Below are 26,733 nucleotides of genomic sequence, written 5' to 3'. Positions count from 1 at the left end.
GAAAGTTCATCCCCACAACTCACACGTAAGCTTGAGAAATCGTTACAACTTACTTCTATGGAGTTACATGAAATTTCGCTTGCGGAGTACCACAAATCCCAGCTTATACCACGAGGACTTAGAGTACGTATTGTACCTACATTGTTTGCTCAAAATGATGACTACAAAAGAAGATTTACACAGATCATCAACAAGTGTTCTTTTGATTTGATTACTTTAATGGTTGAATTTTTGCAAATGGAGCCTCTCACGGTCTCTAATGATATAATTACCCTGGAGAAACAGTTATCAGATCTAATGGGGCATGAAGAATTTCTTAAGATCAAAATCACACTGGATAATAAGATAAAAACACACAGAAAGATCATTGAAGCTCATAAAAGAGCCAAAATGGATTGAGATCGGGAGGACTATTCTAAAAATCGTGTGTATAATTGGACTGATTCTAATCGTTTCCGAGCCAGATCTAGAAATCCACGGCGAAACCAACAGTTATCTACATCAAACTTATCTATGGCATCTACTGGCTCCTCTACAAGCGCCTCAAGAGGTTCTTCTTTTTTACAACGGGAACCTACAAACGTGTGTGCAGGAGAGGAGGGAAGAAAAACCAAAGGCATTACAACAAGTGCAAGCAGGGTACGGAATCGACAACGGACTTAACTACATGTTCGGTACATAATATTTCCTCTGTTTCTTTAAGTGTCATTGAATTACAAGTTTTGAATAAGGGACTTAATTTTAGTCCAAAAGCAAAGATGGATACATTTGTATTAAAACAAGATCTTTACCGTTTCTACAGGCACATTCGTTTGAAGGCTTTCTATTCCTCTAAACCTGTGGTGAGTAATGTCAGTCTGCCGCCCTTATCTATTTCTAATCTAGGGTTAAAGAACAAGGGTGGTTTTGTTCCCCCCACATCTTGTGCGGCAGCTGAATTATTCATCAATAAGGTAGATGAGGATATTAATCAATTTTTACATACTTATGATAACAGGGACCATATTCCTAAAAACATGACACAAGAGGAAATCCTGGCTCTTTCCTCCTTGGCTGCACGTAAAGAGATCACGATCAAACCGGCCGACAAAGGCGGCTCGATCGTGATAATGAATACCATACAGTATGAAAGGGAAATTCATAGGCAGTTGGCGGATCCTCAGGTATATAAATGTCTAGAAGTTAAATCCACTACACGTGTTCTGAATAGGATTAAAAAAGTGGTCGGTCAAGCAGTACAAAATAATATTATAGATGTAAATACACAAACTTATTTCATTTAAGAAAATGCAGTGACTCCGATTATTTATGTACTTCCTAAAATACACAAAGACCCTATTAATCCCCCAGATCGACCCATTGTGTCCAGCACTGCATCAGTCACCATGCCTTTAGCTAAATATCTTGATAGGTGTTTGACTCCACTGATAATACAGATCCGTTCATATATCAGGGATACGCAAGATTTTTTAAGCAAAATTCAGCCTTTAATTATTCCACCTGATGCACTGCTGGTCACATGGGATGTTGCAAATCTATATACAGCCATTCCACACAATCTTTTTAATTAGAATTATTGGCCATTGTATTAGAAGAAAATTTCTTCTTATTTAACCACTTGAGCCCCGGACCATTATGCTGCCTAAGGACCAGAGGTCTTTTTCCAATTTTGCACTGCGTCGCTTTAACTGCTAATTGCGCGGTCATGCAATGCTGTACCCAAACGAAATTTGCGTCCTTTTCTTCCCACAAATAGAGCTTTCTTTTGATGGTATTTGATCACCTCTGCAGTTTTTATTTTTTGCGCTATAAACGGAAAAAGACCGAAAATTTTGAAAAAAAATGATATTTTCTACTTTTTGTTATAAAAAAAAATCCAATAAACTAAATTTTAGTCATACATTTAGGCCAAAATGTATTCAGCCACATGTCTTTGGTAAAAAAAATGTCAATAAGCATATATTTATTGGTTTGCGCAAAAGTTATAGCGTCTACAAACTAGGGTACATTTTCTGTAATTTACACAGCTTTTAGTTTATGACTGCCTATGTCATTTCTTGAGGTGCTAAAATGGCAGGGCAGTACAAAACCCCCCCAAATGACCCCATTTTGGAAAGTAGACACCCCAAGGAAATTGCTGAGAGGCATGTTGAACCCATTGAATATTTATTTTTTTTGTCCCAAGTGATTGAATAATGAAAAAAAAAAAAATATTTACAAAAAGTTGTCACTAAATGATATATTGCTCACACAGGCCATGGGCCTATGTGGAATTGCACCCCAAAATACATTCAGCTGCTTCTCCTGAGTATGGGGATACCACATGTGTGGGACTTTTTGGGAGCTTAGCCGCGTACGGGGCCCCGAAAACCAAGCACCGCCTTCAGGATTTCTAAGGGTGTAAATTTTTGATTTCACTCTTCACTGCCTATCACAGTTTCGGAGGCCATGGAATGCCCAGGTGGCACAAAACCCCCCCAAATGACCCCATTTTGGAAAGTAGACACCCCAAGCTATTTGCTGAGAGGCATATTGAGTCCATGGAATATTTTATATTTTGACACAAGTTGCGGGAAAGTGACACTTTTTTTTTTTTGCACAAAGTTGTCACTAAATGATATATTGCTCACACAGGCCATGGGCATATGTGGAATTGCACCCCAAAATACATTTAGCTGCTTCTCCTGAGTATGGGGATACCACATGTGTGGGACTTTTTGGGAGCTTAGCCGCGTACGGGGCCCCGAAAACCAAGCACCGCCTTCAGGATTTCTAAGGGTGAAAATTTTTGATTTCACTCTTCACTGCCTATCACAGTTTCGGAGGCCATGGAATGCCCAGGTGGCACAAAACCCCCCCAAATGACCCCATTTTGGAAAGTAGACACCCCAAGCTATTTGCTGAGAGGCATGGTGAGTATTTTGCAGCTCTCATTTGTTTTTGAAAATGAAGAAAGACAAGAAAAAACTTTTTTTTTTTCTTTTTTCAATTTTCAAAACTTTGTGACAAAAAGTGAGGTCTGCAAAATACTCACCATACCTCTCAGCAAATAGCTTTGGGTGTCTACTTTCCAAAATGGGGTCATTTGGGGGGGGGGTTGTGCCACCTGGGCTTTCCATGGCCTCCGAAACTGTGATAGGCAGTGAAGAGTGAAATCAAAAATTCACGCCCTTAGAAAGCCTGAAGGCGGTGCTTGGTTTTCGGGGTCCCGTACGCGGCTAGGCTCCCAAAAAGTCTCACACATGTGGTATCCCCGTACTCAGGAGAAGCAGCAGAATGTATTTTGGGGTGTAATTTCACATATTCCCATGGCATGATTGAGCAATATATCATTTAGTGACAACTTTGTGCAAAAAAAAAAAAAAAAAAAAAAAAAATTTGTCTCTTTCCCGCAACTTGTGTCGCAATATAAAATACTCCATGGACTCTAAATGCCTCTCAGCAAATAGCTTGGGGTGTCTACTTTCCAAAATGGGGTCAATTGGGGGGGTTTTGAACTGTCCTGGCATTTTATGCACAACATTTAGAAGCTTATGTCACACATCACCAACTCTTCTAACCACTTGAAGACAAAGCATTTTCTGACAATCATTGTTTACATGAAAAAGTTATTTTTTTTTGCAAAAAAATTACTTTGAACCCCCAAACATTATATATTTTTTTAAAGCAAATGCCCTACAGATTAAAATGGTGGGTGTTTTTAATTTTTTTTTTTAACACAGTATTTGCGCAGCGATTTTTCAAACGCATTTTTTGGGGAAAAAACACACTTTTTTAAATTTTAATGCACTAAAACACACTATATTGCCCAAATGTTTGATGAAATAAAAAAGATGATCTTAGGCCGAGTACATGGATACCAAACATGACATGCTTTAAAATTGCGCACAAACGTGCAGTGGCAACAAAATAAATACATTTTTAAAAGCCTTTAAAAGCCTTTACAGGTTACCACTTTAGATTTACAGAGGAGGTCTACTGCAAAAATTACTGCCCTCGATCTGACCTTCGCGGCGATACCTCACATGCATGGTGCAATTGCTGTTTACGTTTGACGACAGACCGCCGCTTGCGTTCGCCTTAGCGCGAGAGCAGGGGGCGACAGGGGTGCTTTTTTTTTTTTTTTTTTTTTCTTTATTATTTTTTTGCTTTTTTATCTTATTTTTAAACTTTTCCTTTCATTTTTTTTTTTTTTAATCATTTTTATTGTTATCTCGGGGAATGTAAATATCCCCTATGATAGCAATAGGTAGTGACAGGTACTCTTTTTTGAAAAAATTGGGGTCTATTAGACCCTAGATCTCTCCTCTGCCCTCAAAGCATCTGATGACACCAAGATCGGTGTGATAAAATGCTTCCCCAATTTCCCAATGGCGCTATTTACATCCGGCGAAATCTAAGTCATAAAATGCTCGTAGCTTCCGGTTTCTTAGGCCATAGAGATGTTTGGAGCCACTCTGGTCTCTGATCAGCTCTATGGTCAGCTGGCTGAATCACCGGCTGCATTCTCAGGTTCCCTGTTGAGACAGGAGAGCCAGAGAAAAACACGGAAGACGGTGGGGGGGGGGCATTCCCTCCCATGGCTTGTAAAAGCAGTCTAGAGGCTAATTAGCCACTAGGATTGCTTTTACATGAAAGCCGACCGCTGGCTGAAAAGAATGATACCAAGATGATACCTAAACCTGCAGGCATCATTCTGGTATAACCATTCAAAGTCGTGAATGGCGTACCTGAAGACAAAAAAATGGTTAACAATAAAGCACAGTAAACGGTAAAGTATAAAAAATTGCATACCTGAAAAGCAAACATGATAAAACATAATAACAATAAAACATTGCAGAATAGAATACAGTAAAAAAGAGCAGAACAAGAGAGAAAGAATAGAGAGAGAGAGAACAATAAAACGACAACTATTTTTTTTTATTTTATATATATTTTTTTTTTTTTTTACACTTTTTTTGTAACTAACTTTTATAACGGTAACCGGTTCCAGGTTCGGGTCTCTCAAAATGCGATGGCATCTTGGGAGACCCTGTGAAAGTGTGCCTAGTCTGTGCAATGCTGTACCCTACGCTAATACTCAACTAGTGAATGGTAGCGTTCAAAACATTCACCAATGCAAAGACCAGGATTGTCAGGACAGGAGGGACAATAATAGCGGGTGTCACGCCTATATTCGCGCTTGCTGCAGACACGACATCTTTTTTGGGGGTTCGTTGGGTAGGGGTACTCGGGAGGACATAAAGAAAATGCCTCTCATGCAGCCGACTGCATTTGGTTGGGGATGTGAATGGGGGAAGTACGGGCGCTGCAGAAGCGGTGGGTTCCCAATTAGGATTGGCGAATGCAGCAGGAAGGGCACTATGGGCACGACGGGCCTGTGTTTGTCTTCTTGGTGGCAACGGGACACTACTTGTGCTTGCCACCTCACCAGCTTGAACTGCACTTATGGGACTCGCCATGTCACCAAGTGTTACTGCAGTGCTGGTTTGACTACGACCAGGGTGTACTAGGCCGCTGGCGCTTGCCAGTTCAATAAAAAGCTACCAAAAAAACTGTTAGTGATCGCAGGGATCAGGCCTGACTCTGCGAACGCTGCAGTTATGCGTTTAGTGTTTTGTAAGTGACAGTGATCGATCGATACTGCACTTGGGTGGGCTGGGCCGGACGGAGGGGCAAAACGCAGGTGCTAGCAGGTATCTGGGCTGATCCCGCTAACACTGCGTTTTTGGGAACCCTAAACTGCTGGGGACGCTAGTATAGATCTGATCAGATCAGATATTGATCCGATCAGATACTATACCACTAAGGGAGGCGTATGCTGCGTGCGTGGGTGTTAGCGGTACTGGCGCTAATCTGACGCTGCCTGGGGCGACGCATATCACCGCCGGGCGATCAGGGGGCTAAACCTTTATTCGGTAATAAACGGCGGGTGCCCTGACACTATAAAAAATAAACAAACTAACCAGCGTCACCCGTAACAGTTATACGGTGATCAGTGGTGAAAGGGTTAACTAGGGGGCCATCAAGGGGTTAAAACATTTATTCGGTAGTATATGGGGGTCCCTGTCGCTATAAAACGCTGACGGCGAACCTAAATATTTAGGTCCCTAACTAGCGTCACCAGCGACACTAATACAGCGATCAGAAAAATGATCGCTTAGCGACACTGGTGACAGGGGGTGATCAAGGGGTTAAAACTTTATTAGGGGGGGTTAGGGGGGTATCCTAGACCTACAGGGGGGTAATACTAACTGTCCCAACACTGTAACCATCACAAACTGACACCAATGCAGTAATCAGAAAAAAAAAAAAAAAAAAAACTGCTGGTGTCAGTTTGTGACGGGGGGGGGGGTGATTGGGGGGGGATCGGGGGGCGATCGGGGGGGGGATCGGGGTGTTTTGTGTGCCTGGCATGTTCTACTGTGTGTGTGTAGTGTTGTGCACTCACATACCTGTCTTCTCTCCTCGGGCCGGAACGGAAATTACCGAGCCGAGGAGAGATGACATCATTTCCTTTGCTGCTGTTTAGCATACAGCAGAAAAGGAATGATGTGATTGGCCGGCGGCGATCGCGAGGGGGGGGCCACGAACGGATGGCCTCCCCCTCATCTCCGATCGCCGTGGGACAAAAGACGACTGCCTCGGGCACCGGGGGGGGGGTCCGATCGGACCCCCCACCCGCGGAAGGCAAATCACGTATATGTACGTGATTTTGCCTGTCCGTGCCACCTTGCCGACGTAAATCGGCGTGAGGCGGTCGTCAAGTGGTTAAAGATGTTTATTATTTACAACTAGCTGGAGCAGCAATGGGTAGCAATGTTGCACCTCCTTATGCTAAAGCATTTATGGATATGATAGAACAAGCTTTCATATTCCACTGTACATTATTTAATGATCACTGTACAGCTTGGTACAGGTTCATTGATGACGCCTTTGCTATATGGACTGGGGACTTTCATTCATTGTCCCTGTTTAATTTTTATTTAAATTCACTGGTTCCCGGCTTGAAATTCAATATGGTGGGCAATTCAGAGGCAGTTCCATTTTTGGATACACTTGTGAACGTATACACATTAATAATGATATTGCACCTATCAGGAATTTAAGTCGTAGAATGCCATTTATTTCACAATTTCATCCCTTTTCATATAAGATTAACAATATCATTAAAAAACATTGGACTTTGTTTCAGAATGCTTTTTCTATGGTTCCTAAATTTATTGATTCCCCCATTACCATCATATTGACGAGGTAGGACGATTCGGGACACATTGGTAAAATCTGATCAATATTCAATGTCCACCCCTAGGGTAACATTTTTGGGTCCCAAAAACACAGGCTCATTTCCATGCCTTTGTTGCATTCAATGTTCATGCATTATAAAAGGGAAAGGTTTCCCTCACCCTCTTGGAGGTTATAATATTCCTATCAGAGATTACTATACTTGCCAATCGTCCTATGTAGTGTATATAATAAAATGCCCGTGTGGTCTCCTCTATGTGGGGGAGACCACACAAAAGGTAAAGGATCGTATAGCTCGTCATAAATATTCGATCAGGGCCAAACAGGGCCAAACTTCCTTTGGCCTGACATTTTGTTGAGCAAGGACATACAGTGTCACAGCTAAAATTCATGGTGATAGACGGTATTTCTAAAATCAAAAGTGGAGGTGATAGGGAAATGGCTCTGAGAAAGTCAGCTGGATCCATCGATTGGATACACTCCAGCCGAAGGGGTTAAACTCCAACTTTGACTTATATTTATTTCTTTGAATAAACAATATCCTCCAATGGTGATGAATGCTTTTATATGTTTTCATACACTATATTTTCTTTAGATAAAATTGACTTGAAAGTAAAAACGCTGTAGATCCGAGGGGGACATGCAAGGAAAATAAAAAACAGCATTTTAGCTTGCACGTGATTGGATGATAAAATCAGCAGAGCTTCCACTTATTTCAGATCTACCCCTTAGATTTAGAGCGACTGCACTTCCAAGTGCACTTGCAGTGCAAAGTGGATTTGCCTTTCGTAAATAACCCCCATTGTGCTAAATGCAATATTCATACTTGTTTGTATAATTTACTTTGTACATTATACATCACTGCTACGAGTGGTGATGATGGCACTATAATATTAGGAATTACTGCCAAAGCCATACCTAAGAGATCCTGACAATGCCGAGCGCCTTTTGAAAAAGTATGTTGCCTTTTTGCCCCTGGTTTCAAAACTTTGAGTCATTGAACTGGAACAACCGTGCACCCAATTAAAAAAGTCGTACGATATTCAGATCGTGTGTACGGGCCATTAGCCTGAAGGAGGAGTATCCTGGCCGGCAGGATCTCTGCAGCCAGAATGTTTCCCATCTTGTACAATGTGTGGGGGCACAGTGCCTCCCCCTCAGTGCAGGTGCCGCATGGGGAATTCCGAAATTGGAATGCATTAGTGTCTCACTGACACTTCCCTACGCTGCCCTGCTGATGGGGAGTGAGTCAAGTGCCGGCAAAAGAGGCTTCGCGTGCCGTGGGTTGCCTACCCCTGGTATAGTTTTGTGTTTAATATTGCATCTTGTACTGATATTATACAGTATCTCACAAAAGTGAGTACACCCCTCACATTTTTGTAAATATTTTATTATATCTTTTCATGTGACAACATAGAAGTAATGACACTTTGCTACAATGTAAAGTAGTGAGTGTACAGCTTGTATAACAGTGGAAATTTGCTGTCCCCTCAAAATAACTCAACACACAGCCATTAATGTCTAAACCACTGGCAACAAAAGTGAGTACACCCCTAAGTGAAAATGTCCAAATTGGGCTCAAAGTGTCAATATTTTGTGTGGCCACCATTATTTTCCATCACTGCCTTAACCCACTTGGGCATGGAGTTCACCAGAGCTTCACAGGTTGTCACTGGAGTCCTCTTCCACTCCTCCATGATGACATCATGGAGCTGGTGGATGTTAAAGACCTTGCGCTCCTCCACCTTCCATTTGAGGATGCCCCACAAATGCTCAATAAGGTTTAGGTCTGGAGACATGCTTGGCCACTCCATCACCTTTACCTTCAGCTTCTTTAGAAAGGCAGTGGTCATCTTGGAGGTGTGTTTGGGGTCTTTATCATGTTGGAATACTGCCCTGCGGCCCAGTCTCTGAAGGGAGGGGATCATGCTCTGCTTCAATATGTCACAGTCCATGTTGGCATTCATGGTTCCCTCAATGAACTGTAGCTTCCCAGTGTCGGCAGCACTCATGCAGCCCCAGACCATGACACTCCCACCACCATGCTTGACTATAGGCAAGACACACTTGTCTTTGTATTCCTCACCTGGTTGCCGTCACACACGCTTGACACCATCTGAACCAAATACGTTTATCTTGGTCCCATCAGACCACAGTATATGGTTCCAGTAATCCATGTCCTTAGTCTGCTTGTCTTCAGCAAACTGTCTGCAGGCTTTCTTGTGCATTATCTTTAGAAGAGGCTTCCTTCTGGGACGACAGCCATGCAGACCAATTTGATGCAGTGTGCGGCGCATGGTCTGAGCACTGACAGGCTGACCCCCCCACCCCTTCAACCTCTGTAGCAATGCTGGTAGCACTCGTACGTCTATTTCCCAAAGACAACCTCTGGATATGATGCTGAACAGGTGCACTCAACTTCTTTGGTCGACCATGGTGAGGCCTGTTCTGAATGGAACCTGTCCTGGTAAACCATTGTATGGTCTTGGCCACCGTGCTGCAGCTCAGTTTTAAGGGTCTTGGCAATCTTCTTATAGCCTAGGCCATCTTTATGTAGAGCAACAATTCTTTTTTTCAGATCTCAGGGAGTTCTTTACCATCAGGTGCCATGTTGAAATTCCAGTGACCAGAATGAAAGAGTGAGAGCAATAACATCAAATTCAACACACCTGCTCCCCATTCACACATGAGACCTTGTAACACTAAGGAGTCACATGAGACGGGGAGGGAAAATGGCTAATTGGGCCCAATTTGGACATTTTTACTTAGGGGTGTACTCACTTTTTTTGCCAGCGTTTTAGACATTATTAGCTGTGTGTTGAGTTATTTTGAGGGGACAGCAAATTTACACTGTTATACAAGCTGTACACTCCATACTTTACATTTTAGCAAAATGTAATTTCTTCAGTGTTGTCACATGAAAAGATATAATAAAATATTTACAAAAATGTGAGGGGTGTACTTACTTTTGTGAGATACTATATCATTGTTGTATCACTGCTTTTAGCCCTGATGAAGGGGGATTTTATTGACTTCTGAAAATTTGTTGGTATTGTCTACATTCTAAATAAAGAGGATTTTAAGAGACACTGCTACCTTATCATGTATGAAAAGTTGACATAATCTATTTAATGGGCATCACCTGCCTCTGCCCCTCCTTGCACCTTTGCAACCGTCTCTGAAATCAGCAGTGTCAGTGACCCTGAGGAGTGGGTCCAGATGTGAAGAATCAATGAACTAAGCTGAGTATAAAGGGATCAAGGGTGGTCTTTTGCAGAGACACTGGCATTTTTTCCTGCATAGACAAAGTGACAGCATCTTTTTATACTGTTTCTTCTTCATCTTACTGCTCTATCCTTCTTTGTGGTATAATTTTCTTATTGCTGTCTGTATCCTGCTGGGCATATTGCTGTTCACTTTCTGTCCTGGAGAAACAGCAGGAAGTAATAAGAAATTTCTCCAAACTGAGGGGATTCTCCTATTAAACAACCGTTGCTGGAATAACGCTAGCTGTTCCAGTGACAACTATAACAAGGTCCTTTAAAAACCAAGGTGAAAAAGCCAAAGTGCATCTCCACTACCTTTGAGTTGTAAGCTCAACTTTTTTTTTTTAACTGTCATTTTTATTTTATTTATACAAATAGTAACAGAGTAAAAGAGAGGGGGAAAAAAATCCACAATAACATACAATCAGGGACTAATTCGTCTTATAATACATCTTAGTCAGAGAGGAAGAGGGCAAATTCCCAGGAATACTTAATAGCTCCGATCAAAAAAAAACACATCAAGAACATAGCCAGTATAAGTGTAGAGTGAATATAAGGACAAGGAATCAGCAGTATACCATAGTCCCTCGAAAAATTTGTATGTAAAAATTATGAAAAAGAGAAAAAGGAAAATGTAAAAGAGAAAACAAGAAAGAGGTAAAAGATAGAGAAAGATGTCCGATATGTTCCGCAATCCAAAGGAACACGCCGACCCCCGGCCACCCCCCCAAGGCAGAAAGGGAAGGGTTATACACAGTGATGTCCGGCATTAATAACCCCTTGACCTCTGAAAGATTTACCCTCCTTCCTGACCAGGCTTTGTCAGGCTTTGTTTACAAAGGCAGACCACTATTCTGCCTCTCTGGTGAATGATTGGCAGGTGCCGGTGGACATCGAGTCAACGATAGCTGCTGCTGGGCTCCCACTATGTATGATCACAGAGGAAGCGAGCCGCCAGCAGCGTGCATGCACGCCCTCTACCCGGAAGGTAGAAACCAATCAGCTGCCAGTTTTTTTATGTTGTCAAAGCTTAATTGAACAAGCTGAACTTAGAAGCTGACTGACTTCCATGTACACCCTTACCAGATTTTTTACTCTCTAGTTCTAGTAGAAAAAAAATATATATATATTTTTAATTCAATTTCTAAACTTTTTCTTTACATACTCTCATCAGAGTAGTTCAGTGTCACCATAGCAACACAATACTACTCTGGTGAGGTGATCAGGGATTTTTATTTACACTGTTGATAACTGTTATAAGCAATGGTTTTAACGGTCATCAATGGATTTCATTCATAACAGCTTGCTTACTATTGTTATCTGTGATTGGCCTCAGCTAATCACATGGTACAGGGTGCTGTGATTGGCCCAGGTACCATGTAATAGCTGTGGGCCAATCACAACATCACACTAGTGAGCAAGCAGTCAGGAATGGAAGCCATTCATGGCTGTTTTGCTTATATGTAATCATGTGATCACTCACAGCGGACGGGTACCGAGCACCGTGACTTACTGTGTCCACCGGACACAGCGGTCACGGGATTGCCCCAGTGACTAAGCGGCGCACAATTACGTCACTTAGGCTGCAGCTTCCACTTGCTCGGGTCCTCAGACTGGGCTGAAGGTTTACCTTTCAACAAGACAATGACCCTAAGCACACAGCTAAAATAACGAAGGAGTGGCTTCACAACAACTCCGTGACTGTTCTTGAATGGCCCAGCCAGAGCCCTGACTTAAACCCAATTGAGGATCTCTGGAGAGACCTAAAAATGGCTGTCCACCAACGTTTACCATCCAACCTGACAGAACTGGAGAGGATCTGCAATGAGGAATGGCAGAGGATCCCCAAATCCAGGTGTGAAAAACTTGTTGCATCTTTCCCAAAAAGACTCATGGCTGTATTAGATCAAAAGGTGGCTTCTACTAAATACTGATCAAAGGGTCTGAATACTTAGGACCATGTGATATTTCAGTTTTTCTTTTTTAATAAATCTGCAAAAATGTCAACAAGTCTGTGTTTTTCTGTCAATATGAGGTGCTGTGTGTACATTAATGAGGAAAAAAAATAAACTTAAATGAATTTAGCAAATGGCTGCAATATAACAAAGAGAAAAATGTAAGGGGGTCTGAATACTTTCCGTCCCCACTGTATGTGTGTGAGTTTTATTCTTTAACAATTCCCATGGCCCTGTAAATTCTGCTTCCTGAGGAAGACATCTAAACGTTTTTTGAAGCTGTCGACACACTCAGCTAGTACAGTACCACTTCCTTGGAGAAGGACTTCCACATTTTTACTGTTCTAACATTAAAGAACCCTTTCCTCTCTCTGAGGGTAAACTTCCTTTTCTTCTAACCTCAAATGGTGGCAGCATGTCCTCTCACCTGTAATACATTTACACATTACAATCTTGGTAATCATATCCCCTCTTAAGAGCCTCTTCTCCAGCGTGGATAACTTTGTCAAACTTTTTCTAATTCAACAACATCTTTCCTGAGGACTGGTGACCAAAACTGAACTGAATCATTATTATTAAGGTACTTATATAATGCCGTCAATTTACGCAGCGCTTTACATATACATTGTACATTCACATCGGTCCCTACCCTCAAGGAGCTTACAATCTAAGGTCCCTAAACTCATATTCATATACTAGGGCCAGTTTAGACAGAAGCCAATTAACCTACCAGTCACTGCTGAGCTCTGATGAAGAAGGGACGAGCCCTTCGAAACGCGTTAACAGGCAGTGCTAATATTCCTCTAAAGACCTTTGGAAGGCTTCGCTCACCATTTTAACTACTTGCTGTTAGTTGATGTTCAAGGTTTACGGCACATGATTTTACTACTGCTTGTGAATAATTTCCTTTATCATTTTATTCAATAAATGTTTTACAAAAGATAATGCACATGGCTGGTGCGCCCTTTTCTCTTTTTATTTCTTAACCTACCAGCATGTCTTTGGAGTGTGGGAGGAAACCGGAGTACCCGGAGGAAACCCACGCAGGCACAGGGAGAACATGCAAACTCCAGGCAGGTAGTGTCGTGGTTGGGATTCAAATCAGCGACCCTTTTTACTGCTAGGCGAGAGTGCTACCCACTACACCACTGTGCCACCCATTGACTTATCTCGGAAGTGTATGCCCTTTATAATGCCTGACAGTATTTTTCCAGCTTTGTTAGCAAAGGCTTTGCATTGCATGCTATTGGTAAGTCTGTGCCCTACAAGCAACTTTCGCAAAAAAAAAATAATAAATAAAAAATGCACTGAAGTTGATTTAAAATAATATGCATTTACTAATTTTTGCATTTCAAATCCTTCAACCGTGAACAGTGGATTGTGGGTGCATTGCTTTGGCTCCTGCAGACTGTTTCTCCAACCCAGGTCCGTATCAAGGTACAGACCTTCGGTTATAAGGCTGGAGGAAGTATCAATGAAATACAAGTGCAGTGAACTTGCCACGCTTGGCCTCCATTGAGTTTTAGGAGTCCGTCTGCTGTGGCAGTATTTTTATTCACAGATGCTGGAAATGAATAACGTGGCTGTGGAGGCAGAGCCATGTCAAATTCAAAAATACACAGGTTGCCCCAGGAAGAAAAACCCCCAAATTCAGTGAGGAAGGGGAGGGGGCAGCAGACTGTGACCATGTTTCCGGTTACATCCTGATATAAGTGACCACCACAAGCAAGTGACCATTTCCAAACCAGTAGATAAAATAAAATAATGAAAATACAAAAAAACAAAAAACAAATGAAACAGCTAAAAGATATTGAAACAACTAGCAAATAAAAATGTGAACAACGTGTCAGAATTTTCTTTGATGTAAATATTACAATAACTCAAAATGTATACTGACTAAAATAAATTCTATAGTATCCCTTTAACTAATAAAACAGTAAAATGCCACGTACACACGATCAGAAATTCTGCCAGCAAAATTCCGATGAGAGCTTTTTGTCGGAAAATGCAACTGTGTGTATCGGTCTTTTGCTGGCGGAATTCCAGCCAGCAAAAGATTGAGAGCATGTTCTCTATTTTTTGGTCGGGAAAAGTTCCTATCTGAAAATGCGATCGTCTGTACAAATTCAGATGCGCAAAATTCCTACGCATGCTCGGAAACAATTCAACGAATGCTCGGAAGCATTGAACTTCATTTTCTCGGCTCGTCGTAGTGTTGTACGTCACCGCGTTCTTGACGGTCGAAAGTTCTGAAAACTTTTGTGTGACCGTGTGTATGCAAGGCAAGCTTGAGCGGAATTCCGTCGGAAAAACCATTCAAGTTTTTTCCGATGGAAAATCCGCTCGTGTGTACGGGGCATAAGAAGATATAGTATGAAGTATAGTATAGTATTACATCCCACAAAAACAATACTACCCTTCTCTGTCTCTCTGCATAAGGCTCGGTTCACACTGGGGCGACTTGGGATCCGACTTGTACGCCCTCAAGTCGCCTCAAGTCGCCCCAGAAATAGTTTGAATGGGAGTTAATGCTAGCGTCTTAATAGACGCTACTGAAGTCGCTCCGACTTCAGAGCGTACTCCCTGTACTACTTTGATCCGACTTGGTAGGCGACCTGTACCATAGAAATCAATGGAAGTCGCCTCCAAGTCGGATCTCTCTGTAAAGTCAAGCGACTTTGCAGGGAAAACCCCTCCCTCCCCCCCTCCCTCCCAGAGAGCTGATTGGCCACAGGCGAAGTCGCCTGTCATGCAGGCGACTTCAAGTCGCCTTGTAATTTGCTAAAGTCGCGTCGAAGTCGCGTCGAAGTCGCGTCGAAGTCGCGTCGAAGCCGCCGTGCAAAGTCGCGCTGAAGTCGTGTTGCCCCAGTGTGAACCGAGCCTAAAGGAGTTGATTTACTAAAGGCAAATAAACTGTGCACTTTGCAAAGTGCAATTTCCCTTTGCATATGCAGTTGCTCCAGACCTTAGTAAATGAGATAAAGCTTCACCGTGCAAGGAATACCCAATCACGTGAAAGGAAAATTTAAAAAAATGCTTTTTTGCTGGCACATGATTAGATGATTAAAGTCAGCAGAGCTTCTGATCATTTAATAAGCTCTGGAGAAACTGCACTTTGCAAAGTGCACAGTCTATTTGCCTTTAGTAAATCAACCCCAAAGTGTTTTTTTAAAAGCCCAAAAAATTATAGATCGGCCATTCTGATTAAATGCTGGTGAGTGAGAGATAACATTATGCACAGTTAAGATTTTCTGCCGCTAAAAGTTCAGGAAAGACAGCAGAGAAATACCGCCTGCCTATCAGCGTAGAGGAAATTTTGTAAGCACAGAATTAAAACTCAGTTACATGTGTGTTACCGTGAAAACGTGAATCCTACAAGATGTAGTCCCTTTAACGTGTAACTAGATCTACGGAACTGTAAAACATAGCAGAGTAACAATTATTGGTCTGAAACATATATGGCTAGGTTCACAATCGCACGCATTCCCAACTTATAGATTGTAAGCTCTAATGAGCAGGGCCCTCTGATTAATCCTGTATTGAATTGTATTTCAACTGTACTGTTCGCCCTAGCGTTGTAAAGCGCTGCGCAAACTGTTGGCGCTATATACATCCTGTATAATAATAATAATAATAGCATGCAAGGGAGACACACTGCTCTTTCAGAGATGCGCAGGGGTGTCATTAATTCTAGCGTGCCCCCCCATGCATCTGCAACATTCCTGCCTTTTCACACATGTAAAATTGCATGGTGCCGCAACACCAAGTGATTCCCTATGGGCTGATTCTCAAAAAGGGTCCGGGATTTCTCTACCCATGAATGTCCTGCCCTACCCAAAGAATTCGGGTCGCTCAAATCTGAATGGAGGCTAACATAATGTTTTCAAAACACCCGTTAAAAAGTTGGAAAGGCTACTTATCTTTAACCAAACATAAGTACACAACGATAAAACACGTGTATTATTGTCTGTAGCATTGGATTTACCAGCAGATGCTCCATCAAAATCTGCCCATCATTCCCTCGCCTTTTTGCTAGCACAATTTGCTCTAATCATGCTTTAAAAGGCAGATTCGCTAATATGTTACTGGTCTGAGAGTGTTTTACAGACCATCAACCAGCAGTTTTATTCGTTTTGGGCAAGCTTGCACCTGTAAAAGCTTTAGCCCTTGTTCGCACTGAATGCGGGTTTGAAATTGCGCGAGTTCAGCTGAACTCGCACGATTTCAAACCCGCATTTCAGTGCGAGTTCAGGGGGGCAATTTGAAAGACATCTTTGTGGGTTCATGCACAAATGTCTAGTGAAATTGCGCCCGAAGTCGCCAAAAGTAGTGCAGGAACTACTTTTGGAAGTCGGTGCGGCGCCGCAAAGTCGGCGTCGCTCTGATTGGGACAGTGCCGTTGCCGGCAATAGGCTGCGATTTGGCATGTCAAATCGTGCCGATGTGAACGGGGGCTAAAGCACATAGAAGTACGTAGGCCTCTAAGGAACCTGGCTCCTTCGCTTTTTCCATGTTCTGTTGTTGTGTGGGATGGTGGCAGCAGGGCCACCCACTGATCAAATGTGGCCAGATTTATGAAGAAATTGGAAATGACAGCGAATGATCAGGTACATCTGCCAGAAATTCAGTCTTTATTTTTTAGCTATTGAGTGATTGAAAAGGAACGTGCCATGGAAAAGTAGCTCCCTGTAAGTGACAGTAAATTAGACTACAGATCAGAGTCTGAATATCAGAGTAGCAATCGCCCTTCAGAGGTGGAAGAGCAGCATTGACAGGAGGGATTTGGTATGACTGAGCAGCAGTTTCAGGTCATGTTTTGCAGTTTTGCTAAAATAAAAAGCAGAAAACTGTAAGTGGGCACTCACCTGAAATTCTTCTCCCACCTTGTACTTGGCACACTCCACTCTGGCCAGGAAGCCCCGGAGATTGTCTGCCACCTGACTCATGGTGACCTCCTGCCCACAGCCCACCTGGGTCACCACTCTGTAGAGGGAAACAGGGAGCAGAATGAGGAAGTATCCTAAGAGGGAATCTGTCAGGCCAGCCACTCCTCCCATTCCACACCCCTCCCTTGTCAGGCCGGCATAACCAGAGCAACACCTAGACTTCAGGTACCTGGAGAGAAGACAGCCAGAGAGAGGCAGAGAATATAGGAGACAGCTTGAGAGAGAGAAAGAGCAAGAGAGAGAGAGCGAGAGAGAATAGGGAAGAAAAGGAAAGAGCAAAAGAGAGAGAAAATAGATGATAGGTTATGTGTGTGTGTGTGTGAGAGAGAGAGAGAGAGAGAGAGAGAGAGAGAGAGAGAGAGAAAGATGACAGGTTTTGAGAGCAAGAGGGAGAGAGCAAAAGAGAGGGGGGGGGAGCAGAGAGCAAAATAGAGAGAGGGGGAGAGAGAAAAAATAGATGACAGGTTGTGAGAGAGAGAGGGAGAGAGCAAATTAAAGATAGGAAGAAAGCAAAAGAGGGAGAGAGCAAAAGAGAGAGGGAGAGATCAAATTAAAGATAGGAAGAAAGCAAAAGAGGGAGAGAGCAAAAGAGAGAGAGGGAGAGCGCAAAAGAGTGTGAGAGAGAGAGAGGGGAGCAAAAGAGAAAGAGAGAGCAAGAGAGTGAGAGAGGGGAGACAGCAAAAGAGAGAGGGGGAGAGCGCAAGAGAGAGAGGGGGAGGGAACAAAAGAGAAAGAGAGAGGGAAAGAGAGAGAGCAAAAGAGAGGGAAAGAGCAAGAGAGAGGGGGAGAAAGCGAAAGATGGAGAGGGGGAGGGAGAAAAAGAGAGAGAGGGAGAGAGCAAAATAGAGAGAAAAGGAGCAAAAGAGAGAGAGAGGGGGAGAGCAAAAGAGAGAGAGAGAGGTAGAGAATAAAAGAGAGAGAGAGGGGGGGGAGCAAAAGAGAAAGGGAGTGAGAGAGCAAGAGAGAGGGGGGAGAGCAAAAGAGAGAGGGCAAAAGGGAGAGAGGGGGAGGGAGCAAAAGAGAGAGGGAGAGAGAGAGAGAGAGCAAAAGAGAGGGAAAGAGCAAGAGAGAGGGGGAGAGAGAGAGCAAAATAGAGAGATGGAGGGAGCAAGAGAGAGAGAGGGAGGTAACAAAAGAGAGAGGGAGAGAGCAAAAGAAAGGAAGAGAGAGGGAGAGAGCAAAAGAGAGAGAGGGAGAGCGCAAAAGAGAGTAAGGGAGAGAGCAAACAAGAGAGGGAGAGAGAGCAAGAAAGAGAGGGAGAGAGCAAGAGAGAGAGGGAGAGAGCAAAAGAGAGAGGGAGGGAGAGAACAGAAGAAAGAAATTGAGACAGCAAAAAAGAGAGAGAGAAAGAGAGAGAAGGGGAGATAGCAAAAGAGAGAGGGGGGAGAAAATAGGTTGTGAGAGAGAGAGGGAGAGAGCAAAAAAGAGAGAGAGAGGGAGAGAGCAAAAGAAAGATAGGAAGAAAGCAAAAGAGGGAGAGAGCAAAAGAGAGAGAGGGAGAGAGCAAAAGAGTGTGAAAGAGAGAGATAGAGAGAGGGGAGCAAAAGAGAAAGGGAGAGAACAGAAAAGAGAGAGAGGAGGAGAGCAAAAGAGAGAGAGAGGGAGAGAACAGAAAAGAGAGAGAGGAGGAGAGAGAACAAAAAACAGATCATGTGAAAAAGAGAGAGGGAGAGAGAGGAAGAGAGAAAAGAGATGACAGGTTGTGGGGGAGAAAACAAGAAACAGATTGTGTGAAAAATAGAGGAAGAGAGCAAAAGAGAGAGAAAACAAGAAACAATGTGAGAGAGAGAGAGAGAAAAGGGATCAGGAAGGTAAGAGAAAGAAAGAAGAGGGAGACAGAAACAAGGAGAGGGAGAAAGAAGAGACAAAGGGGGCAAAAGAGAGTTGGAAAGCCAGAGAAAAGACTGAAAAATAGAAGATTGATGGGTGATGTGCCCATCACACTGCTATTTCAGATCCTTTGATACAGGGCAAAGATGCCAAAACAGCGCCCCCCCCCAAATGTATGAGCATTATGTGTCTGCAAAAAACCCCAACCTTCCCTCCAAAAAAAATTGAGAACTAATCTGCATGCTTACCCCAAGCATAAATTCACTTTGCAAGCCAAAATTCTCTCCAAACAAAAATCCCCCCTCTTCCAGTACCCTTTTTAGCTTGTAGGTAGGAACTCTCCATGCAGCAACCCACCCCCCCCCCCTCAAATGATACCACAGCGCCCAGGGCAGCCATCCCTCCTGCCCACCCTTGTCCTGGCCCAAACAGCAATCACATTGGTGAAAATACCAGCTGTCACAAATAACATGTGTTTTATCCTGGTGAATTAAGCTGAACCTCTTTCGGTCAGTATTTATAAAATAGTATCTACCTTGTAGATCATTCAGTTTAACTTATGCAGTGTTATCTCCAATATATTATGCAGAGCCTTTGACCATACAGAATTAATTCTGGTTACTTATAAAACTTATGTAGCGATTACCCATAAACCCAATCTGATTCGTTTCACTGAAAATACAAATACAAAGCTTTCTTATCGCAATATAACTTCCTGGTAAAATAAAATTTGTTTGTTTTATATTTAATGTACTGATGACATTGCACAACTTGGGGACAAATGTTAATAAAATATGTAAAAAATGTGAAATAGAAGATCGAGAAAAGAAGGTGAGTGGGACAGGGAGAAAGAAAGAGAAGAGAGAGAGAAGAGGGAGATAAAGGAAAAAGAGACTTGTTTACACTAGCATTAGCCCTCTGAAGAGCAACCTGCAGTGAATTGCATTATGTTGCCTCCTCACCGCAAAAAGACAGGTAAAAGTGAGAGAGAGAGAAGATACACGGGGGAATTCAGAGCAGTTTTGATAGTTTTCTGGCAGTATGGACCTTTTAAAATGTGCTGTAGCATTACGACACATGTACCACATTCATGTAATTCTTATTTGTGTCACTTTCACAATGTGTTGCTATGGCTGTGACAAATTCAGGAAGAATTGCATCCAGTTCATAGATAACAAAACTAGAGGCAATAAATACCAGCTAAAAGTGGGCTTAAAAGTGTTACTAAACCCAGGACCCTGCATTCATTATATCTGGTCTCCTGCAGTACACAGAACATGGAAATGCAATTATTTTAGTAAATATAAACTGCTAAATACATTTTTCTCATCAGCAGTATATAGCAGTCTTGTGACTCCAATCAGTGTCTGGTTAAAGCTCGTAGGAGGTGTTTTCATTTTACTCTGACTGTCCTATGAGGCTGCAGGACCCCTGACCCTCCCTCTGGACAGTGCGGATTAGCCCTGTGCTGACCACATGCGCCCTCCCAAGAGAAACAAACTCTCTAGCAATACAGTACACACCAAATTGAGCATGTGCAGAGTGACTCCAAAGGCTCTGTGCTATCAGCAGATGGATTGGGTAGGATCAAACACCTTTTTTACACAATGCAGATGATTAACCCTTTAGGTTCCACAGAGAGTATAGCAAGCATGCTTTACTGCATATTATAGGTGTGTGCAGCCTACTACATTAGGGTGTCCACCCCAAAGCTCAAATACACATGCCACGGGGCAGTGATGAATGAGTTGGTCTGTGCTGAGTGGCTTCCTATTAATTCACAAACTGAAACATAGTTTACTATGTGTAGCACTAACTTTCGGTGGAGCTGCTGGTTTAAAGCAGGTTGTTACCTTCACTCTCGATACCTCTGTTTCACAGGCACCGGGTCTAGGGTCCGGTTGAGTTTACCTCTGGACGATGTAGACACCAAACACTTGAGTATATTTTCCAATGCTTTAATGAACAAGTAATAAAGGAAGTAGCAGGAAAGAGGCAGAAGAAAAGTTGCAGGGAAGCTCAAATACCTTTCCTTAGTATTCTTTAGAACATTCTTTGGTATTGAACACTTGTAGTTGAATGCACTCCCCTTGAGGAATTCAATCTTTGCCCGCCTGGATAGACCTCTCTCACTTGCCTAGCAGCCAGTACGTAGCAAGAACAAAAGTCTCTGCCACAGACTTGTTTGGAATAAAACCCGTACCATCCTCTGCCACAGGCTGTATTGGTTTGCGATGAATGTCAAACACAGTACTTGAACCTTTAAGCCAACCCGGCAGTACTATGTAGTAAGATTACTTCAGGATACGTCCTCCAACCGAGTCACCAGGCCCCTCTCCAGACCAGCATTCTGCATGATCCTTCCATGACGGGTCCTCCCCTGGGATCTCCTTGGTTGTCCAGCTTCTTCACTCAGGATAGACAGCTACAGCTCAGGACCATTCCTCTGCTGCTGTGGTAGGCCCCAGACAGGCTTCTGGGCCCACCCACACGCCGCATCGACGTGGGCCTCTGGAACGGCGGACAACGAGGTGGTACTCTTGACGCATACCTGTCAGCCAGGAGGGCCAGCAGGTGGCTGAAAACGAACCCCTAAACATGGTGTCTGTCCCATAAATACCCTCTCCCAGAATGCAACTCGGAGGACCACCTCCACCGAGTTGTCCCAGGGACAGAGGAGCACTCATACGCTTCAACACGTTGCCTTTCCAACACCAGCCCATGGTGACAACGACACCCACCGGCACAATGTGGAACTACACGCAACACAGCCAAGCTGGAACAGAGGCAAATATAACTTCACTTAATAAGTAACCCACAAGATTTACCTATCAGCGGTAGATTGAAAATCTACCAGCGCTACATATGCTTCAGTTATGAATGGACACACTCGCTCACTGTGTCCATTGATGACTGAAGCATAGTGTTCATTTGGAAAAGGAAGGGGCTGGTAAACTACATATTTACTAGTCCCTTCCCCCGCTCTCCATTCTGAAACATCCTCCGCAGCAGCCTGAGGAGAGGAGGGAAGCCAGCAGCACTGCAGGGCAGGGAGTCCACAAGGGGGAGGGGGGGTCCTGAACAGCAGGGGGAATCAGTGCCGCACATAGTGATTGGGGTGTGCCCAAGCACACCTGGCACACCCCCTGTGCACGCCTATGCTGCATATGCAGACTGATTTTACTGTTGTGGGTTTAGTAACACTTTACAGAGACAGGCAAGAGATAGGGGGTGGGGGTGTTGTGTGTTAAAGTGGAGTTCCACCCAAAAATGGAACTTCCGCTGTCCGGATTCCTCCCCCCCTCTGGTGTCACATTTGGCACCTTTCAGGGGGGAGGGGGGAGGGGGGAGCAGATACCTGTGTAATACAGGTATTTGCTCCCACTTCTGGCAAAAGATCGCCGCAGTAACCGCGGCGATCTACGCCATGTCCGGCCCCTCCTCCATCCCACCGCTGTCTTCTAGGAGACACACAGTTCCCAGGAGACAGCAGGGACCACTCAGAACGCGCAGTGCAACTCACGCATGCGCAGCAGGAAACCAGGCTATGAAGCCACAAGGCTTCACTTCCTGATTCCCTTACTTAAGATGCCAGCGCCTCCACCCAGAGCCGAGGGACGGGTCAGCTTCAGGTGAGAACATCGCGGGCACCCTGGACAGGTAAGTGTCCTTATTTTAAAATTCAGCAGCTGCAGTATTTGTGGCTGCTGACTTTTAATTTTTTTTTCGGCGGAATTCCACTTTAAGAGCCCCACTCTAGGCCCTCAGTAGCATTGATTTTAGAACTACTGCCAATGTTAGTTTAACCAAGAACTGAGTCGCGCTTAACGTATAACATGACATACTACTCATAAGAATGTCAACAAAATATTGATGCAATAAAAAGTCCTTATTCCAGGAAAAAATCATAAAAAAGAAAAAAAATAATAAAAATAAAAAATATGTCTCCATTATTACACAGTCTTATGTGATAGGAAAATAGAATGCTTCATAGAAGCATTCCAAATATTCAATATGTTATCCACACCGCATGTGACCATCACCAGAGAGAAATGCCTGCTTACTGGATCACTTTGACCTGTAAAAAGGTCAAAACACCTGTGGCTGATAACCCTGCCAGGGCCCTTAAGCTGCAGTTCCGCTCGGCACACTAGGATCCAGTAATCACTCTCTCTCTCTTGTCATCACTTGCGGGTTTTTGCAAATGTCCCACTCAGAAAAGAGGATGCCACCAGTATTAGAATCGAAAGGTCCGCGCTTCCGGGACCTCGTGTGTTGCAATGACATCAGCACGTCGTCCGCCCGACTAGTTTCATCACAGATTGACGTTGTCCTGAGTGGGACATCTGCGAACACCCGCTCTGAAGTTTCCAAAATTTTTGTTTATAGAGCAAAAAATAAAAAACGCAAAGGCGATCAAATACCACCAAAAGAAAGCTCTATTTGTGGGGAAAAAAGGACATCAATTTTGTTTGGGTACAGCAATGCACGACCGCGCAAATGTTAATTAAAGCAACGCAGTGCCGAATCGCAAAAAATGGCCTGGTCATTCAGCAGCCAAATCTTCCGGGGTTGAAGTGGTTAAGGAAGTTCTGATTGAGGGGCCTTTTCCAAATGCATCGGTAACTATGTGAAATGTCTGTACTGGACAACTTTGTACATATTATATCTTTTAAAATTTGATATGCTAAATTTAATCTCTTTTCAGCAAACCAACCCTCTGAAGAAGACCCCAACTGTATGGGTCGAAACGCATCAGTAACTGTTATACATCAGACATTATGGAATGTTGTGTATAATTTTTTTGTTTGCAATTCTTTGTATTTGGCATGGGTATGCCCCCATCTGAGCTCATATTTTAACTACCATTAAATAACATACTTTAATTTTCTAATAAAGAATCTATTTTTCTAAACCCATGTATATTTAGATATTTTTTAACTACTTCACATTGCTGCTAAAAAAAACCCTGGGGGATCTTAAAAATGCTCTTCTGATTGTGCTCACCTGAAATTTAAGAAATCTGGAACTCCAACCAAAATTTTTTTTAGGTCTGGATAGAATAGGGAAGGATGTGTTAGAACCCCATGTCAGATTTTATTGCTGTCCTTGTCCCTGCTGGGGTGACACTGTTACTGGGACAGAAAGTGAAAAGAATCCAAACTTTTATAGTTCTCAGTATGATAGGGGGCATCGATGGCCGTGTCCACACTCTCCCGCCAGACATCCTTGGATATGAAAATCGAAGGAGCTGGGCAGAAAATTGCTGGCCTAGCAGCGACTGCCGAGTGGATTCCCGCTAACAGGCGCTGCCATGATGGATCTGAAATGACAGGTGCTCTTTAAATGTAAGGACTCATTCTTGCTGGTAGTTAGAATCTTTAATATTTGTAAAATAAATGAAGGTTTCCTATTTAGAATAATAAGCTGTCAGGTTAGTAAAACAGCGATATTAGAACCGATTCAATCATAGAGTTTATACATAGAGGAATATTCCTGAACTTTGTTTTCCGGAAGTAACTGGAAATGACATTGACGTGTACCAAGGCCGATCTTACGCGTTTCGTCACTAGACGTCGCCACGCGTCAGACAACGTCTAGTAGCGAAATGTGTAAGTCAGACCTTGGTACTCGTCACCGTAATTTCTGGTTTCTTCCGGTTCTCTGGTTACGGTCTGTGGAACGCACACCGCCCAGACCTAGGAACTTGACCGTAAGCTTAGTTTTTATTTGGGGCAATTGGAGCCTTTTATCTCTTATGCTTATGGAAAGTCCTTTTTCATATCATATATATTTTTATTTGTGTTAAATAAACAATTTTTTATTGGATTTACACTATAGATGCCCGTTTTTGATTTCTATGTGGATACCGCATTGCATGCACCTCATTCTGGAGCAGGAGAGCGTACTGGTCCCAGGGACATCTGGATTGGGGATCTTATTTACTACATGCTCTTTACCCCTACAGGGGTGAGGGCTTCTGGTGAGTGTATATACCTAAAGGGGAGCAGAAGAAATCACCTATTTGCTGCACAGAAGTCGTGATAAAGTTGCATCACTTAAAGATTTTTACTCCAAAAGCATTTTATTAAAATAAATTTGAAAAAAATCCAAAAAATCCTATTTAAATAAAAAAAAAAAATCTGATTTAAATACCGTATTTATAGGCTTATAACATGCACTTTTTTCCCCTGAAAATCAGGGGCAAAGCAGGGGTGCGTGTTATACGCCAACGGCGTACCTTACTGAGCCGTCATCTCCTCTCCACTCGGCTCCTCGGCTTTCACTCGGCTCTCACGTCACACACACACACACACACAGTCCCGCCTCTGCCACCGGCATTGGACCAATGTTCTGCCTATCACAGGAGTTGGTCCAATGCCGATGGCGGAGGCGGGACTGTGTGTGTGTGTGTAACATGAGAGCTGAGTGGAGAGGAGATGACAGCTCGGTGACTTCCTGATTCAGGCTGCTGGTGAGGGAGATGGTGAGGCTGCAAATGACAGTAGTTTAAAAAAGGCATTAATCAGGCTGCATTGATCAGGGTGCATTGATGCATTGATCAGGCTGCATTGAGGACAATAATCAGGCTGCATTGATGCAATGATCAGGCTGCATTGAGGACTTTATTTGGGCTGCATTGAGGACAATAATCAGGCTGCCTTGATCAGGCTGCATTGGGGACTTTATTTAGGCTGCATTGTTGCATTGATCAGGCTGCATTGAGGACAATAATCAGGCTGCATTGTTGCATTGATCAGGCTGCATTGAGGACAATAATCAGGCTACATTGATGCATTGATCAGGCTGCATTGAGGACAATAATCAGGCTACACTGTTGCATTGATCAGGCTGCATTGAGGACAATAATCAGGCTACATTGATGCATTGATCAGGCTGCATTAAGGACTTTATTTGGGCTGCATTGAGGACATTAATCAGGCTGCAGATAGACATTGATGGGCACTGACCCTTAATTTGCTTCAATGTTGTTTATTTTAAAAATATGTGTTTTTTTCTGAAACTTCCCTCTTAAAATTAGGATGTGTGTTATAAGCCAATAAATACGGTAAAAAAAAAATCTGATTTTTTTAATTAGTTTTTTTAAATAATTATTTTTTTACACCCTGGAGACTGCACAACAAATGTACAATTGGATTTTATTGTATATGGCCAGCTTTAGAGACAAAAAAAACTGTTTTGTGGCTGATTTACTAAAGAAGTTGAGCGTCATCACTTTGCAATATAAATTCTTGCTTTGCAAGGTAATTCTCACTAATCTTAGTGAATGTGGTGAAAATTCACTTAGCAACGAATACTCTATCATGTGCAAGGAATAAAAAAAAAAAAAAAACAGGATTTTACTTATATGTGATTACATAATACAAGTCAGCACAGCTTCACCTCACTTACTAAGCCAAGTGAAAATTTCCCTTGCTTTGCATCTTTAGGAAATCAGCCCCACTGTTTTACTCTCTGTCATCTATCAAA

The 26,733-nt window shown here is 43.0% G+C and overlaps 1 protein-coding gene across 2 annotated transcripts in view; it reads right to left on the bottom strand.

The window, feature by feature from the left end:
* PTPN18 (protein tyrosine phosphatase non-receptor type 18) overlaps window positions 1-26,733 on the bottom strand; it is a 162,721-nt gene that overhangs the window by 135,321 nt on the left and 667 nt on the right. The window contains exon 2 of one of the 2 annotated variants that reach the window (XM_073599772.1): window positions 17,332-17,449. In XM_073599772.1, coding sequence (XP_073455873.1) covers window positions 17,332-17,412 — 81 coding nt within the window. In that variant the 5' untranslated portion in view covers window positions 17,413-17,449. Of the gene's footprint in view, window positions 1-17,331; window positions 17,541-26,733 lie in introns of those variants that run through there. The other variant, XM_073599771.1, reaches the window with a different exon arrangement.

This window comes from Aquarana catesbeiana, linkage group LG09 (assembly GCF_042186555.1).
Source record: "Aquarana catesbeiana isolate 2022-GZ linkage group LG09, ASM4218655v1, whole genome shotgun sequence".
Taxonomy (NCBI): domain Eukaryota; kingdom Metazoa; phylum Chordata; class Amphibia; order Anura; family Ranidae; genus Aquarana; species Aquarana catesbeiana.
Note: the sequence above shows the minus strand (reverse complement) of the source record. Positions and strands in the feature narration are given on the sequence as shown.